The sequence below is a fragment of the Brassica oleracea genome, chromosome C3 (genome assembly GCF_000695525.1).
Source record: "Brassica oleracea var. oleracea cultivar TO1000 chromosome C3, BOL, whole genome shotgun sequence".
Taxonomy (NCBI): Eukaryota; Viridiplantae; Streptophyta; class Magnoliopsida; order Brassicales; family Brassicaceae; genus Brassica; species Brassica oleracea.
The window spans coordinates 21,740,769-21,755,650 of NC_027750.1; the positions used below are offsets into that span (position 1 = coordinate 21,740,769).

At 39.1% G+C, this 14,882-nt stretch overlaps 6 protein-coding genes across 10 annotated transcripts in view; all 6 read left to right on the forward strand.

The window, feature by feature from the left end:
- The first annotated feature begins 5 nt into the window (after nt 1-5).
- Nucleotides 6-1,205, forward strand: LOC106328791 (oleosin S1-2). The gene is made up of 2 exons (XM_013767306.1): nt 6-451; nt 546-1,205. Exons 1-2 carry the CDS (start codon nt 344-346, stop codon nt 1,017-1,019), a joined length of 582 nt encoding a protein of 193 aa, XP_013622760.1. The 5' UTR covers nt 6-343; the 3' UTR covers nt 1,020-1,205.
- A 644-nt stretch (nt 1,206-1,849) lies between these two features.
- On the forward strand, nt 1,850-4,175 carry LOC106329356 (phosphoenolpyruvate/phosphate translocator 2, chloroplastic). Of its 4 annotated transcripts, none has more exons than XM_013768000.1 (9): nt 1,850-2,427; nt 2,521-2,643; nt 2,731-2,883; nt 2,977-3,062; nt 3,145-3,226; nt 3,303-3,440; nt 3,516-3,593; nt 3,695-3,824; nt 3,936-4,111. In XM_013768000.1, exons 1-9 carry the CDS (start codon nt 2,134-2,136, stop codon nt 4,010-4,012), a joined length of 1,161 nt encoding a protein of 386 aa, XP_013623454.1. In that variant the 5' UTR covers nt 1,850-2,133; the 3' UTR covers nt 4,013-4,111. The 4 variants fall into 4 exon arrangements, 2 of the variants coding, with proteins under 2 accessions (XP_013623454.1, XP_013623456.1); XR_001267794.1 differs by having other exon boundaries at nt 1,947-2,427; nt 3,714-3,824; nt 3,936-4,075; XR_001267795.1 differs by having other exon boundaries at nt 1,947-2,427; nt 3,321-3,440; nt 3,714-3,824; nt 3,936-4,075.
- Nucleotides 4,176-4,428: 253 nt separating this feature from the next.
- Nucleotides 4,429-8,159, forward strand: LOC106334920 (DEAD-box ATP-dependent RNA helicase 14). Of its 2 annotated transcripts, none has more exons than XM_013773310.1 (9): nt 4,429-4,600; nt 4,789-5,100; nt 5,239-5,373; nt 5,450-5,518; nt 6,142-6,411; nt 6,507-6,857; nt 6,963-7,240; nt 7,319-7,675; nt 7,760-8,159. In XM_013773310.1, exons 2-9 carry the CDS (start codon nt 4,810-4,812, stop codon nt 7,902-7,904), a joined length of 1,896 nt encoding a protein of 631 aa, XP_013628764.1. In that variant the 5' UTR covers nt 4,429-4,600; nt 4,789-4,809; the 3' UTR covers nt 7,905-8,159. The 2 variants fall into 2 exon arrangements, with proteins under 2 accessions (XP_013628764.1, XP_013628765.1); XM_013773311.1 differs by having other exon boundaries at nt 7,775-8,159.
- Nucleotides 8,160-9,553: 1,394 nt separating this feature from the next.
- On the forward strand, nt 9,554-10,836 carry LOC106333148 (transcription factor MYB57-like). The gene is made up of 3 exons (XM_013771623.1): nt 9,554-10,009; nt 10,200-10,329; nt 10,417-10,836. Exons 1-3 carry the CDS (start codon nt 9,844-9,846, stop codon nt 10,751-10,753), a joined length of 633 nt encoding a protein of 210 aa, XP_013627077.1. The 5' UTR covers nt 9,554-9,843; the 3' UTR covers nt 10,754-10,836.
- A 345-nt stretch (nt 10,837-11,181) lies between these two features.
- LOC106328606 (phosphoglucan phosphatase LSF1, chloroplastic) lies at nt 11,182-14,175 on the forward strand. Its single transcript, XM_013767082.1, has 10 exons — nt 11,182-11,677; nt 11,753-11,862; nt 11,958-12,420; nt 12,501-12,569; nt 12,660-12,781; nt 12,899-13,114; nt 13,190-13,295; nt 13,421-13,533; nt 13,673-13,817; nt 13,935-14,175. Exons 1-10 carry the CDS (start codon nt 11,399-11,401, stop codon nt 14,052-14,054), a joined length of 1,743 nt encoding a protein of 580 aa, XP_013622536.1. The 5' UTR covers nt 11,182-11,398; the 3' UTR covers nt 14,055-14,175.
- A 180-nt stretch (nt 14,176-14,355) lies between these two features.
- The window catches only part of LOC106331876 (uncharacterized protein Mb2253c-like), a 6,510-nt gene continuing 5,983 nt past the window's right edge, over nt 14,356-14,882 (forward strand). The window contains exons 1-2 of the mRNA XM_013770308.1: nt 14,356-14,434; nt 14,695-14,731. Of these exons, the coding sequence (XP_013625762.1) occupies nt 14,717-14,731 (15 nt within the window). The 5' untranslated portion in view covers nt 14,356-14,434; nt 14,695-14,716. The remainder of the gene's footprint in view (nt 14,435-14,694; nt 14,732-14,882) is intronic.

The window sequence follows — 14,882 nt, forward strand, 5'->3', positions numbered from 1 at the left end:
TTTAATTATGAACCGATTAGCAGAGGAATCCCAGTTGAATTCTTAATTTCCCGTCTCAGCCCCTTCATTGGTAACATCGGATTCGCAATCTTCCTCTCTTCCAAAGTTAGTTTTTTTTTTTAAAAAGGAAAAGAAACTTGTTACTCATGCAAGGTTCTCAGGTGCCACGTCTCTCCTTTACGTGTCACGTTCTTGCAGCATGTTGCCCATCTATAATACTATTTACAACAAACCCGATCCCATTACTCAAAGCTTAATAGGAAGAAGCAACTGATTCAGCAACATCTTTGTGGTTTTAGTTTCTTGCTAAAGCTACCTAACAAAGCTTTACCTTGGAGGATTAATGGCTGACGTTCGCACACATGCACACCAGGTTCAAGTGCACCCTCTACGCCAGCACGAAGGAGGCATCAAAGTGGTTTATCCCCAGAGCGGGCCTTCTTCCACTCAGGTTCCTTTTTTAATTTACACCATCCTTGGAATCTCAGCATATATTATACAACAAATATGAATATCATTTGTATACGCTTTACACGTGCATGCAGGTTCTAGCAGTGGTCGCCGGCGTACCGGTTGGAGGGACGCTGCTAACTCTGGCCGGTTTAACCTTAGCCGGTTCGGTTATAGGACTAATACTGGCATTCCCGCTGTTCCTCATCTTCAGTCCGGTTATCGTACCAGCGGCCTTTGTGATCGGTTTAGCTATGACAGGATTCATGGCGTCAGGGGCAATAGGGCTCACGGGACTATCGTCGATGTCGTGGGTACTGAACCACATCCGAAGAGTAAGGGAACGTATACCGGATGAGCTGGATGAAGCAAAGCAGCGTTTGGCTGACATGGCCGAGTACGTGGGGCAGAGGACAAAAGATGCAGGACAGACCATAGAAGACAAAGCTCACGATGTACGAGAGAGCAAGACTTATGATGTTCGAGATAGAGACACAAAGGGTCATACTGCCTCAGGAGGAGACAGGGACACCAAGACAACTCGCGAGGTCCGAGTGGCGACAACATGAAGCGTGTGTTTTGTGGTGAATAAAAAGAGAGTCGCCTGTTGTGGTTCTGGTTTCTTGGTAGATAGGTGTTGTGTGTTTAAGTTTAAAATGGTGTTCTGCTCTGTAAGCGTTCTTCGAGTGTTGAGTGTGTTTTGCTTCTAATAATAATGTGGACGTTTTGCTTCTAAGGGTTTTATGTGTGTTCATCAATAGTTAGATCTAATTTGAATGGGAAAATGCATCCTGTTTAGCCATGTAAGTGAAAAAACAGATAATGAAATATACATATATTAGCTGGTATAGAGAAATGGGACCATACTAATTATGAAATCAAGACAGCCAAGAAACGGTGGACTGACTCTAAATTGATTGGTACCACAAGACTTAGGTTCATGCCTACGTCCACATGTTTAAACCCGCCCTTTTATCACATCCATACGTTTCCCGCCTCCTTCTGACACTTCGAAATACATAGTTTTCGACAAAACAATTATTATTATTAGTTGTTATCATCATACGTCAAAGTTTGGCTAGAGAGATTTATTCTATCTTATTAGCACAAATTAAACACGAAAACACTGTCGGCATAATAACTTGTCTAAAATAAATAAACAATTAATTATCATTAGAGCATGATTATTGAAAAGTTGTTAGGGTGAGATTTTTAGCGGAATATAAGAACCCATCTTTTAACTTTTAACTTAAAAAAAAGTTAAGAACCGTCTCTTAAAACTCTTATTTAAGAGTCGGTTCTTAGTTTTTTTTAGTTAAAAGTTAAGAATCAGGTTTTTTATATTCAGCTAAGAACTTCACCTTGAAAATCCTCCAATAATCATGCTCTTAGAATTCAAACAACAAAAAAAACAAAAGTTGAGACATGATAATGAGAGGATTGAGGAGACAGAGTAGCATTCCATTGATTTAACACTCTTTAGTCTTTACCAATTAGAGGAAGAAGAAAGATAGAGAGAGAGAGAGAGAAAAAAGCTAGCAAGTGTCGTTTACTTGTGCTGCTGAGATTTTAACAAATGACAAAGAGGATTTAGGTAAGATCTTTAACCATCTAACCATAGTCCATAGATCTGTCTATCAAAAACAAGAATCCACAGAGCAAGAAGAAAGGGGGTACCAAGCTATGCTTCTAATAACTCCATATCCGAGACTCGTGTCTCCGCTATTAGCTACCAAGTCTACTCCTGAATCATCATTCACCAGAAGAGCCAGAGCTTCCTCTTCTTCTTCTACTTCTTCTTCCTCTTATCCTTGGCCTTTCCTGAGACCTAAACGTAGACTCAATGGCTTCAAGCTCAAGTCAGCTACAGTTCCGGGAGATGTGGAATCTGGAAGTTTGGTCAAAGGGCTGAAGCTAGGAGGCATGTTCGGAGTTTGGTATCTTCTCAATATCTACTACAACATCTTCAATAAACAGGTTCTCCTATCTTTGATAGCATATATAGTCTTTTCAACTTGAGAGTCACAATTGGATTTAATTAGACTCCTAAATTTTCATTGTTCATCCCAGGTACTTAGGGTTTATCCATATCCAGCAACTGTAACAGCATTTCAATTAGGCTGTGGAACGTTGATGATATCAATAATGTGGCTCCTCAAACTCCATCCTCGTCCAAAAGTTACTCCATCTCAGGTAAATGATTCTTCTTGACAAAGTCCTCTAAAAAACAGAGATATTCATTTGTAAAATCGTCTGAAATATTCGTTTAACAATCTCTAGTTTCCGGCGATATTACAACTAGCAGCAGCTCACACATTAGGAAACTTGTTAACGAATGTGAGCTTGGGAAGAGTAAACGTCTCTTTCACCCATACAATCAAAGCAATGGAGCCTTTCTTCACCGTCTTGTTCTCTGTTCTCTTGCTCGACGAGGTACGCAAAAGCATATATAGACACTCTAGTGATCAGAGATTTTAAAAAGCGTTTTTTATTTATTTCTTACTGATGTAACCTGTTGAGTGTCAGTGGCCGAGTTTATGGATTGTCTGTTCCTTGTTACCAATAGTCGCTGGAGTTTCTTTAGCATCTTTCACAGAAGCTTCTTTTAATTGGTATTCAACAACAACAACAAATCAAAGCATTCTTCTTGAAAAAATGAACTTGGTTTGAGTTGTGTGTTTTCCAATGAACCAGGATTGGTTTCTGCAGCGCAATGGCGTCTAATGTGACGAACCAATCACGCAATGTTCTCAGTAAAAAATTCATGGTTGAAAAGGTAGCTTAGTAGTTTTATTCTCTCTCAAGAAACCAACCTTTGTTTCTCGTAATTGAAACCAGCAATTCTATTAAAGTTTGTTGTATTGAAACAGGAAGCTTTGGACAACATCAACCTTTTCTCTATAATAACCATTATCTCCTTTGTCTTATTGGTTCCTGTAGCAATCCTCATCGATGGTTTTAAGTTTACTCCCTCACAGCTACATCTAGCTGTAAGTGACGAAAACATATTACATCCCCAAAAACAGGTCGAGAACTTATGGCTTTTGCTTGTGGTTTCTTGGCAGACAAGTCAGGGTTTGACTGTAAAAGAGTTTTGCCTCATGTCTCTACTTGCTGGTGTATGCTTGCAAAGCTACCAACAGGTTCGTAAAGTTTCAGAATTTAAAGATGGGTTTAGGTTTCGTTAATAATGCAGTTCCAATTAGCATCAAATGTGATTCAAAATTTACGAACACGGGTTTAGGTATCTTATATGATCTTAGAGATGGTGTCTCCAGTGACACACTCTGTTGGGAACTGCGTGAAGCGTGTGGTGGTTATTGCATCATCCATTCTTTTCTTCAAAACTCCTGTCTCGCCTCTTAATTCCATAGGTAACTTAACAAACAAATTAACTAATAGTATATATATAAAGTTTTCATTGATTGAATCTCCACTTGTTTGATGAGCAAGAGTCTGTTTCTCCAATATCTTTAACGCAACAGGTACGGCCACTGCACTAGCTGGAGTTTACTTGTACACCAGAGCCAAGAGAGTCAAACCAAACCCAAACTCAAAATAAAAATCTTCCTGAAATTTCCTCTCTCTGGTTTTTGAAGTTTTTACTTGTAAATAAGAAAATTATAGAAGCTCTTTATAAATTTCTATTTATATTATGTTTTTTTTTTTTTTTTTTGGTGTGTGTTGTTCCCCCTCACATGAATGACATTTCATACAGCTTTTCACCGGGAAAAATCGGTTTCATTTATATTTTGTCTACTATCTAAAATAACTAATTAGCAAGAGTTAGAAATCTATACCTGTGGGTTATTTATTGAAACAAAACAAATATAAATCAAGATAAAGTAAGAAATTAAAGAACGGGCCATGAAATAAAGTGTATAGGGCCCAAAAAGGCCCAAAGAAGAAGGAGGCGGCTCGTTTAGATGGTGGATGGTTGGTTGGTTTATAATAAAACCTAACGAACGGGACGTGGTCATCCTCCTCCACTTTTATTCTCTCTCTTCTCTACGCGTTCTTCCTTCTTCTTTTGTGGCGTAGATTTTATAGAGAGAGAGAGAAAGGGGAAAGAAAGAATCTCAAACCTCTCCAGTTCAGAGAATCTGACCGATTCCACATTCGTTTCCTCCATCGCGGCACTTGAAATCAGGTACGTCTTCTTCTTCCGTAGATTAAACTTCCCCGCCGTCGTGAATCCTGATTTGATTCGCCTCCTTGCTCTCTGTCGGTTAATTCGTGATTAAACTCAGATCTAGATCTGTGGTGGATCTTATCAATTTGGATAGTTATTTAATGATGTATTAGTAGAAGAAGATGATCTTTGTATCTCCTTTGCAGAAAACTGTTGATTTGCTTGCTATGGCTGCAACCGCTCCTTCCGCAGTCCGTTATGCGCCCGAGGATCATTCTCTTCCCAAGCCGTGGAAGGGCCTTGTTGATGATCGAACTGGATACTTGTACTTTTGGAATCCCGAGACCAACGTTACTCAATACGAGCGACCTCAACCTCCTTCCAACTCCTCCTCCGTTCAGGTTCCTCAAGCCTCTGCCGTACCAAATGGTAGTAGCTATGCTCCTGCCAAGGGTGGTGATGATAAGTACTCTAGAGCCACCAGTGACGGTGGGCCTAGGCGCTCGAGGTTTAGTGAGGTAGTATTGAGACCATTTTATACTTTCTTGTTTTTATTACCAATTTGCTCTTTCTCTATCTTTATCTGCTGGATCCTTGTTGTTATAAAATAAATGATTTTTTTTTTGGCTCATGGAATTTGATTTTTTTTGTTACAGATTGATGACAGGAGTGGAGCGCCGTATTTGAATGGGGCTGCCAATGGACTTGGGAACTCTCATCCTCCTTCGTCAGCTCCAGTTAATGATATTTCTCCGGAGGCCTATTGCCGCCGTCATGAAATTACCGTCAGTGTAAGTATCTTCATGTGTCGTTTTGATTGAATTACTAAAGCAATAACTGACAGTTTCTCTTTTCCTTTTTCTTCAGGGGGGCCAAGTACCACCACCTCTAATGTCCTTTGAAACTACTGGTTTTCCTCCTGAGCTTCTGCGCGAGGTAAGAATTTAATTTTGTACCATATTGAAAATCACTAATGAACCCTCAGACCTAGTGTACTTAGTTATCCATGTCCTACCTACCAATAAGCCGAATCTGTGTAGAGTTTTTCCGAATGTATTGAGCTATCTTGGTTTTCCCCATATTAGACGTATTTCATCACCTTAGGTTTAACATTTAGATCAAAAGTTATATACTATGCCATATGCACCCGTTTTCTCTCTTTTCTTTTGTTTTGCCATATGCACCCGTTTTCTCTCTTTTCTTTTGTTTTCACCAGGTGCGATGTTTGCTCCTGGGAGGAGCTTATGTCGTACACTGTACTACTACTTCTCTGAGGTCCTCGCAAAATATTTGGAGTGGGACCAAATTTTTTGGGAAGGGCTTTCGAAATCATCCAAGCTCGTGGTCGGGCCTGTTAATGGTGTTGTGATGTTTCATTTCACCACCGGGTCCAGACTGAAGAAGAGGCGCCCTCCTACTGCAGGTTTCATTTGTAATCTTTTGCCGCCTGCAAATGGGGGATGGTGCTTCTTCTGACATGAGTCATCACTCCATAAGCCAAAAAAGAAACTTAGTGCTCTCCCCTTCTCATAGGACCTCCTGGTTTCCTGCTATCTTAGGTACTCAATGCAGGTTTCTCTGCTCCAACTCCAATTCAAGCTCAGTCGTGGCCAATTGCGATGCAAGGTAGGGACATAGTTGCCATTGCTAAAACTGGCTCGGGAAAAACTTTGGGTTACTTACTTCCTGGATTTATGCATCTTCAACGCGTCCGGAATGATTCGCGAATGGGCCCAACAATCTTGGTACTGTCTCCAACCAGGGAGCTTGCCACACAAATCCAAGACGAAGCTGTTAAATTTGGGAGGTCGTCAAGAATTTCGTGCACAGTAAGTAGAGATCTCTGGTTTTTGTAAAGTGTCAACATGCTAACTTGTCTGGTATCCTTCTAATGTATCCATTGTCTTTGTTATCTTTGTTTCAGTGCTTGTATGGTGGTGCACCGAAGGGTCCCCAGCTAAGGGATTTGGAAAGAGGAGCTGATATAGTGGTTGCAACTCCGGGACGGTTGAATGACATCCTTGAGATGAGGAGAATTAGTCTGCGTCAAGTATCTTATCTTGTGCTAGATGAGGCAGATAGAATGTTGGACATGGGTTTCGAACCGCAAATAAGGAAGATTGTGAAAGAGATTCCTACTAAGCGCCAAACTCTTATGTACACAGCTACATGGCCAAAGGGAGTCAGGAAGATTGCAGCGGACTTGCTTGTTAACCCTGCTCAGGTCAACATTGGTAACGTCGACGAGCTTGTGGCTAACAAGTCGATCACACAGGTAATGGCTCTGACTTGATTCCATTGCCACCATGGTCTTGTTTCTGCTAACCATTTCAGCAAAACAAATCAATCTGATTGTTCTGCTTTTTTATTCTGGACACAGCACATTGAAGTGGTAGCACCAATGGAGAAACAGAGGAGGTTAGAGCAGATATTGAGGTCTCAGGAACCAGGCTCGAAGGTGATAATATTCTGCTCAACCAAAAGGATGTGCGACCAGCTAACTCGCAATCTGACCCGCCAATTTGGAGCTGCTGCCATACATGGAGACAAGTCACAGCCTGAGAGAGACAATGTTCTGAATCAGTTCCGCAGTGGCAGGACTCCGGTTCTTGTTGCAACTGATGTTGCTGCTCGCGGGCTGGACGTTAAGGACATCAGGTATGTTATAAAAATTTATCCAAAGTCGAACCCTTATAAAAACATTTATGTTGAAACACAATATTGTTGGAATGACAGGGCGGTCATAAACTATGATTTCCCCAATGGAGTGGAAGACTATGTGCATAGAATCGGAAGAACAGGAAGAGCTGGAGCGACTGGTCAGGCATTCACATTCTTTGGCGATCAAGACTCGAAACATGCTTCGGATCTAATCAAGATCTTGGAAGGAGCAAACCAGCGAGTTCCTCCTCAGATCCGCGATATGGCTGCACGTGGTGGCGGTGGAATGAACAAGTTCAGCCGTTGGGGTCCACCTTCCGGAGGCCGAGGTGGCGGCTCTGGTTATGGTGGCAGAGGTGGCGGCTCTGGTTATGGTGGCAGAGGTAGCGACTCAGGTTATGGTGGCAGAGGTGGCTTTGGTTCACGTGACAGGTAAATTATAAAACATATGAACTTCTATTTTGTCTGTTAATGGAAGAAAATATGATTGTGAATATGTGTTTTAATAATAATTAGTGGAATGGGAAATAGAAGCAGCAATGGATGGGGAAGAGAGCGTGAAAGGAGTCGTAGCCCGGAGAGATTCAACAGAGTTCCACCACCGTCTTCTACTGGATCTCCTCCTCGCAGCTTCCATGAAGCCATGATGAAACACCGATAAGGGAAGAGGATACAAGAACAAGCTCCTTCTCCCCGATTGAAGAAGAAAGGAAAAATGTGTTTCGAGTATTTCTACATTTGACATTCTTACATATATATTTTTGGCCGGTGAAGAACGTACGTGAAAAGCAAGACACTCTAAGCCCCATTAAAAAACTAAAAATGCTTGCTTTCTTTATGTAGCTTTTTTGTACTTCTTTATAATCTCAAAGATTGTTGTTTTGATAGGCAAAACTTTATAACTTACACATGATAATCACTTCATATTTCCTTATTATGTTTGTTAAAATCAATATGAGAGCTTTCCATGTAAAACAGAGCACATCAGGCTAGATAAAACCTCCCAAGTCAGCGAAAATCCATGAATTTATTAGCCGAAACAACCGTAGTACCTGAGGCTTGGACCTTTAGCCCATTACAAAATCTACAAAAAAATATTACTGTATTTTTGTTGTTGAGTATTTGCTTCTTTTACCGATGTTATTTTGAATATCGATGATCATGTCATTTCACATAACGTTAGGATTTATGCCCTATGCATCTGAAAACAGTGGTCCGTAGTATTGTATTTAAGTAAAAAGGAAATTTAATGATGAACTTCTTATGTGTATTCATTTTCAAAAGTGATATTTTATAATTCTAATATTGATTTTCCCAATCAAAAGAAGAAAACTTTGGAAAGGAAGTTTGGTGAGTCCAATGGCTTAGAGGAAAATACATGTCTTGTGTACTTTGATGATAATATAATTGGTGACAGCCTATTAATCTCTAAATGAACTCTAGTTTTTGTGGTTACAAATTAGTTTTCCTTTTATAACTAAACGAATCATGAACTCCTAAAATCTTAATTCAAAGCTCACTACATGCTCACACATGGTTTATTTTCCCCTATCAATATTTTCCATTAATTGTTACGTGATAAACTTTTTTTTTTATCTTAAATACATTAATCATTAACCAAAAAAACACCTACTAGTATCATAAAAATCATTAAATTAAATATGATAGCTTCCGAATTACATTTAAATGAATACTACTAAGTTTTTAAATAAATTTCAGTACAATTTTATTGTAGTTAATATTTGTCTGGGAAAATAAACGAAAGTTTGGCTATATTACTGGTCGATCTTGAAAAACAATTTGATGATCGAATTTTATTTTCTCTTAGTCTCTTACAATAATTTAATTGAATTGTGAGCTGACACATCATTAAACCTTTCAGCCACAAAACTTCACTTACTAAATTTGGCATATGAATTACAGCAAACCCATCACAATTAATTGGCCAAAAGCAAAGGCTATTACAACTTCCAATCTATTTTCTTTCTTTCTTTCCATCTTTTTTTTTTTAATATCTTATTATAAAATGTAAAATCTAATTCATATACATGAAAAGAAAAAAAGTGTGGATCAAATAAAATACATTTAAGAAATGGTCATCTACGTATGGTTAAAAAATGTGTTGAACGAGTTCAATTTAAGAAAAGACCTTCACTGGTTTTGAATACTAAATTAATATTGACTAGTATAAATATATATAGGGTTGGGAATAGTCGTTATTCAACATATATTAAGATATGTGTCATGTTTCTGTCAAGCTTTGCTTTGATTTAATATTGTACTTTCTTCCTTCTCACTTTCTACGATTTGTGTGGACGTGAACTAATCACGCCGAGATTTCATTACTTTTTAATTTAATATATAAGTAATATAATCTTAGGCAAGTTATTATTTTAAGCTTTGTAATCAAATATTACATATTTTCATTAATTTTTATTGTATACATATGTTTTCACATATATGTATTCTGCTACCATGGTCACAAGCCACAACAACCCTATAAAAGAAAACAGTTGTTGATCAATCTTGACAGAAATAAACACACATGCATATATACAAGCAAAAGAAAAATAAAAAGAACTGATCAGAAGAAAGAAAAAATGAAGAAGACAGGGAGATCAGGGAAAGAGAGAATAACATCTCAAAAAGAAGAAGAAGAAGGAACAGTGAGGAAAGGGCCATGGACTATGGAAGAAGATTTGATCCTCTTTAATTACATACTTAATCATGGTGAAGGTCTTTGGAACTCTGTCGCCAAAGCCTCTGGTAAACCAAAAACATATACATACTTTATTTTCTTTACAATATGAAATTTATGTTTTGTTTTTAAAAAGTTTGTAAAGTGATTAGAAGTAGGCTGATATAATTGCGAATAATGAAATACACACCCACGTGTTGTTTAATTGGTTATGTTCTGATGATAAATTATATATCATGTATGTATATAATAATTAAGGTCTAAAACGTACGGGAAAGAGTTGTCGGCTCCGGTGGCTGAACTATCTCAGACCAGATGTGCGGCGAGGGAACATAACAGCAGAAGAACAGCTTTTGATCATTCAACTTCAGGCTAAGCTTGGAAACAGGTATAGTTAGTGGTATGTTACATGACATGCGTACGTAAGTAATTAATTAGTTTGATTAGAAAACTTACGGGTCTTAAATGAATATAGGTGGTCGAAGATTGCGAAACATCTACCGGGGAGAACGGACAACGAGATAAAGAATTTCTGGAGGACAAAGATTCAGAGACACATGAAATTGTCGTCGTCGGAAACTATGAATACTCGTCACTGCTTGGGAAGTTCACAGAGCTCGGTGATGACAACAACGGACCAAGGCAGCAGCTCCAGCAAAGCTTTCCATATGGCTGAGAGTTTAAAATCCACAGAGACGATGACAACATCATATAATGTGATGGAACAGTCTAACGACAGTTACTGGAGCGTTGAAGATCTATGGCCCGTCCAGTTGTTTAATGATGACCACCACCACCACCAATTGCTTTAACTATATTACAAATATAATGGAATTTAAATGAATGATTATGATGAATTTGCTAAGTTCTTTGGTTTAGACAAAAAAAATCACTAGACATTATTAGCAAGTTAAGCCACAAATAGTAGGTCCTTCTAGTTGATTACGAGACTCATCAAGAGCTCAAACTAGAACCTGACTGATCTTAAACCAAACGGAATAAAATATATATAGGAAACTGGAATACTAATTTATTCAAATCATGAATTTGGATGTTTTGTGCACAAAAGCACATGATCTGTATAAGATCAAAGAAGAGTTCACCATTTTGGAGATAAGAAAATAAAATCAATTAGTATAATTCTACAAAAGTAATATCAGTTACATCGTTATTTACTTTTTATACTGATGTCGTAGCCATGTAACTCTCTCTAGTGAACTGAACTGAACTTCAAAGTCCAAATTGGGATTAGATATTTATCTGCACTAAAAGTCGAGTACACGTGTCACGTTGTAAGCAAAAAGGAAAGGTAGACACTTCCACGAGGAAGCGGGACCCATGTGAATCCACGTGGATCACTTGTTCCTTACCCCCTCTTGTTCATCTGCCGCCTCGTTTTCTGCTCACAGTCTCGAAGTTCCATCGTAGCTCCCTCCGTCCACATTCTCTGATCGATCATGGCGCTTCTTCAACAAATCTCCGGTTTCGGAGCTCTCGAACGATCTTCTCCGTCGCTTTTGATCGGATCCGGGAACGGGAACGGCCGCGTATACGGCGGGAGAGGAAAGGTCGGGTTCAGCAGGCGAAGACTCGTTCTCAAGGTTGTTGCGATGTCGTCTTCGTCTACGTTCAAGATGAATTTGAACGAGTATATGGTCACGCTCGAGAAGCCTCTCGGGATTCGCTTCGCGTTGTCAGCAGATGGCAAGATCTTCGTCCACGCCATCAAAAAAGGGGTAATTCAATTATGAATAAGGACTCTCTCTCACTCTTTGCATTGTTATGAAGAGTGAAATTGAGTTTTTGTGTAGAGTAATGCGGAGAAGGCGAGAATCATTATGGTTGGAGATACTCTTAAGAAGGCTAGCGACTCTTCTTCGGGTGGTTCTCTTGTCGAAATCAATGATTTTGGTGATACCGAGTAAGAGCTTTAACGCCCTGTGGCTTCTGAATGCTTTATGAAGTTTGTTAGTACTTATTCGAGTTTTTTTTTTTTTTTTTTTTTTTTTTTTTTAGGAAGATGCTGGTAGAGAGAAGTGGATCCTTCAGCCTTGTTCTTGAAAGACCATTCTCCCCGTTTCCTATTCAGTACCTTGTTCACCTGAGCGACCTTGATTTGCTCTATAACAGAGGACGCGTCTCCTTTGTTACTTGGAACCAGAATCTTTTATCATCCAATCTCAGAGCAGCATCCCAGGGAAGTGGCAACTCTGGTTATGCTGCTTTTTCCTCCAAATTCTTCACTCCCCATGGATGGAAACTTTTGACCAAAAATAGCAATTCCTTTCAGTCAGGAGGGACGCACAAGAACATTCTTTCTCCACCTATCAGTCCAATTGTCTGCGTCTTTTCAGAACAAGACCCTGGAGATGGGGAGTGGGGTTATGGTAATTTCCCTCTAGAGGAATACATCAAAGCCCTTGACCGATCCAAAGGAGAGCTTCATTATAACCATACTCTTGGAATGCGTTACAGTAAGGTCTGTAAAATTTAGTTTTCTAGTTCATATTCTTTCCCTTTTTTTTTGTTCATTCTTCGCTTGTTGGCACCATTTTGCAGATTACAGAGCAGATATATGTTGGCTCATGTATACAAACAGAAGATGATGTAGAAAATTTGTCTGACGCAGTGAGTACTTCTTCATAAAAGTTGAGAAATTTGATTTCTATGGTATTGAAAAATATTTTGTTTTGATTGGTAAAGCTTTTTCTGCTTTAGGGAATTACTGCTATACTGAACTTCCAAGGTGGAACTGAAGCTCAAAACTGGGGAATTGATTCAAATAAAATCAACGATGCATGCCAGAAATCTGAAATCTTAATGATCAACTATCCTATTAAGTATGAAAATTCATATTTCATTGAGGATTCTCATGTGTGTTTTCTTTTCTTAGTGCTCTACTCAGGTGTGAACAAGAATGATAATTAATAGTCTTGATCTTTTGGTTTGGTGCCCAGGGATGCAGATTCCTTTGATCTGAGGAAGAAACTACCACTTTGTGTTGGGCTTTTACTACGATTACTTAAAAAGAACCATCGTGTGTTTGTAACTTGTACCACTGGTTTTGACCGGTCGTCAGCTTGTGTGATTGCTTATCTACACTGGATGACAGATACCTCTCTTCATGCTGCTTATAGTTTCGTTACAGGATTGCACGCTTGCAAACCTGACAGGTGTTCGTTTATTCTTGATCATTCATTAGCCTACAGACCAAACCACTCATTAACTGATATTTATTTTTATCACAGACCTGCAATTGCTTGGGCAACATGGGATCTAATTGCAATGGTGGACGATGGCAAACATGATGAACCTCCAACACACGCTGTGACCTTTGTGTGGAATGGACATGAGGTGACTATTGCTTCACACGCTTTTATAATTTGTTGGTGCAGTAACCTCGTCTTGATCTGTAAGGTTTAACAACAACTCGAGTGGTCTATATGGTTTAAGTTGCACCTCGGTTTGCTCTGTGACAGGGGGAGGATGTATTGTTGGTTGGAGATTTCACTGGAAATTGGAAAGAACCGATAAAGGCAACGCACAAGGGCGGTCCACGTTTTGAAACAGAAGTTAGGCTTTCACAGGGAAAGTAAAGTCTAAACTTCTTTGATTTTATACCATTTGTGCTTATTCTCAAGAAACGTTCCATAATCTTCCAGCATGTTGGTTTCGAGGAAACACGACGGTGTTCTAGTTTATAACTTTGGTGATCGTTGATGATGTGGCAGATACTATTACAAGTATATAATCAACGGTGATTGGAGGCATTCAACAACTTCACCAACGGAAAGGGATGATCGAGGAAACACTAACAATATAATAGTGGTTGGAGATGTTGCTAACGTCAGGCCTACTATTCAACAGCCAAGAAAGGTTAGTAATGAACTAGTCGCGTTCTTGATACTAAGAAGCAAAAACTTGTATAGATAATAACTGGTAGACATTTATGTGAAGAAAGCTCTTGAACGATGTTTTTTGTGGTTGGTTCAGGATGCAAATATCATAAAAGTGATAGAAAGAGTGCTGACAGAGAGCGAAAGGTTCAGGTTGGCAAAAGCAGCTCGGTGTATTGCATTCTCGGTCTGTCCAATTAGACTCTGCCCAAAATAGTTTTATCTTTTGCTGTTTATTAATGGGGCATAAACCAAATATTACTTCAACAATGAAGGAAAATACATAGTAAACACATTATAAAATGAGTTATTTGATTATTCAGAGAAAAATTAATTAACAAGAAGTAGAAAAGTATTCTCCAATTATAATCATACTGCGTGCGTGTGTTATCGACTGAAACAAAATAAATATAAAACATTTAGAACGGGCCATGAACTAAAGTTGCATTGGGCCCAGAAAAAAGCCCAAAGGAGAAGGATGCGGCCCGTTTAGATTAGGGTGGATGATTTGTTTATAAATATAAACCTAAGGGGACGTGCTCATCATCCTCCTCTGCTACACTTGTTCACTCCTGAGCGGCACTCGGAATCAGTCAGGTACGCAGAGAAAACTTCCCAGCCGTAGTGAATCCTTATTTGATTCGCCTCCTTGCTCTTTGTGGATTTTATTCTATCGAAAACTAAGATCGAACCCCGTTGGATTCTACGTGTTTCGCTTTGCTTAGTATCTATATTTTGACAGTTACCATGCATTAGTAGAACATGATGATGTTAGATCTGCACTTGTTTGCTTCTTTTGGCACCCACTGATGATTGTTAGTATCTGTTGGCTCATCTTATTCAATTACTATTTGCAGGAAACCCTTTGCTTTGCTTGCTATGGCTCGTCGTGAGGATCTGTAATGACCCACCACTCCCACCATCTCCACTTCTTTCTCCAACCCCACCACTTCCAACTTCTTCTCCACCATCTCCACCTTCTTCCCCACCACCTCCATCTTCTTTAAAATTAAGAAAAAGAGAGAGAGAGAGAGAGAGAGAGAGA

Coding starts and splice junctions, on each gene's coding strand:
- LOC106334920 (XM_013773310.1), top strand. CDS start 4,810: ATGGCTGCAACCGCTCCTTCCGCAGTCCGTTATGCGCCCGAGGATCAT. Junction 5,101..5,238: donor GGCGCTCGAGGTTTAGTGAG/GTAGTATTGAGA, acceptor TTTTTGTTACAG/ATTGATGACAGGAGTGGAGC. Junction 5,519..6,141: donor CTCCTGAGCTTCTGCGCGAG/GTAAGAATTTAA, acceptor CTGCTATCTTAG/GTACTCAATGCAGGTTTCTC.
- LOC106328606 (XM_013767082.1), top strand. CDS start 11,399: ATGGCGCTTCTTCAACAAATCTCCGGTTTCGGAGCTCTCGAACGATCT. Junction 12,421..12,500: donor TTGGAATGCGTTACAGTAAG/GTCTGTAAAATT, acceptor ACCATTTTGCAG/ATTACAGAGCAGATATATGT. Junction 13,534..13,672: donor GTTAGGCTTTCACAGGGAAA/GTAAAGTCTAAA, acceptor ATGATGTGGCAG/ATACTATTACAAGTATATAA.
- LOC106333148 (XM_013771623.1), top strand. CDS start 9,844: ATGAAGAAGACAGGGAGATCAGGGAAAGAGAGAATAACATCTCAAAAA. Junction 10,010..10,199: donor CTCTGTCGCCAAAGCCTCTG/GTAAACCAAAAA, acceptor ATAATAATTAAG/GTCTAAAACGTACGGGAAAG. Junction 10,330..10,416: donor CAGGCTAAGCTTGGAAACAG/GTATAGTTAGTG, acceptor AAATGAATATAG/GTGGTCGAAGATTGCGAAAC.
- LOC106328791 (XM_013767306.1), top strand. CDS start 344: ATGGCTGACGTTCGCACACATGCACACCAGGTTCAAGTGCACCCTCTA. Junction 452..545: donor GCGGGCCTTCTTCCACTCAG/GTTCCTTTTTTA, acceptor ACGTGCATGCAG/GTTCTAGCAGTGGTCGCCGG.
- LOC106329356 (XM_013768000.1), top strand. CDS start 2,134: ATGCTTCTAATAACTCCATATCCGAGACTCGTGTCTCCGCTATTAGCT. Junction 3,063..3,144: donor ACAGAAGCTTCTTTTAATTG/GTATTCAACAAC, acceptor CCAATGAACCAG/GATTGGTTTCTGCAGCGCAA. Junction 3,441..3,515: donor CCTCACAGCTACATCTAGCT/GTAAGTGACGAA, acceptor GTTTCTTGGCAG/ACAAGTCAGGGTTTGACTGT.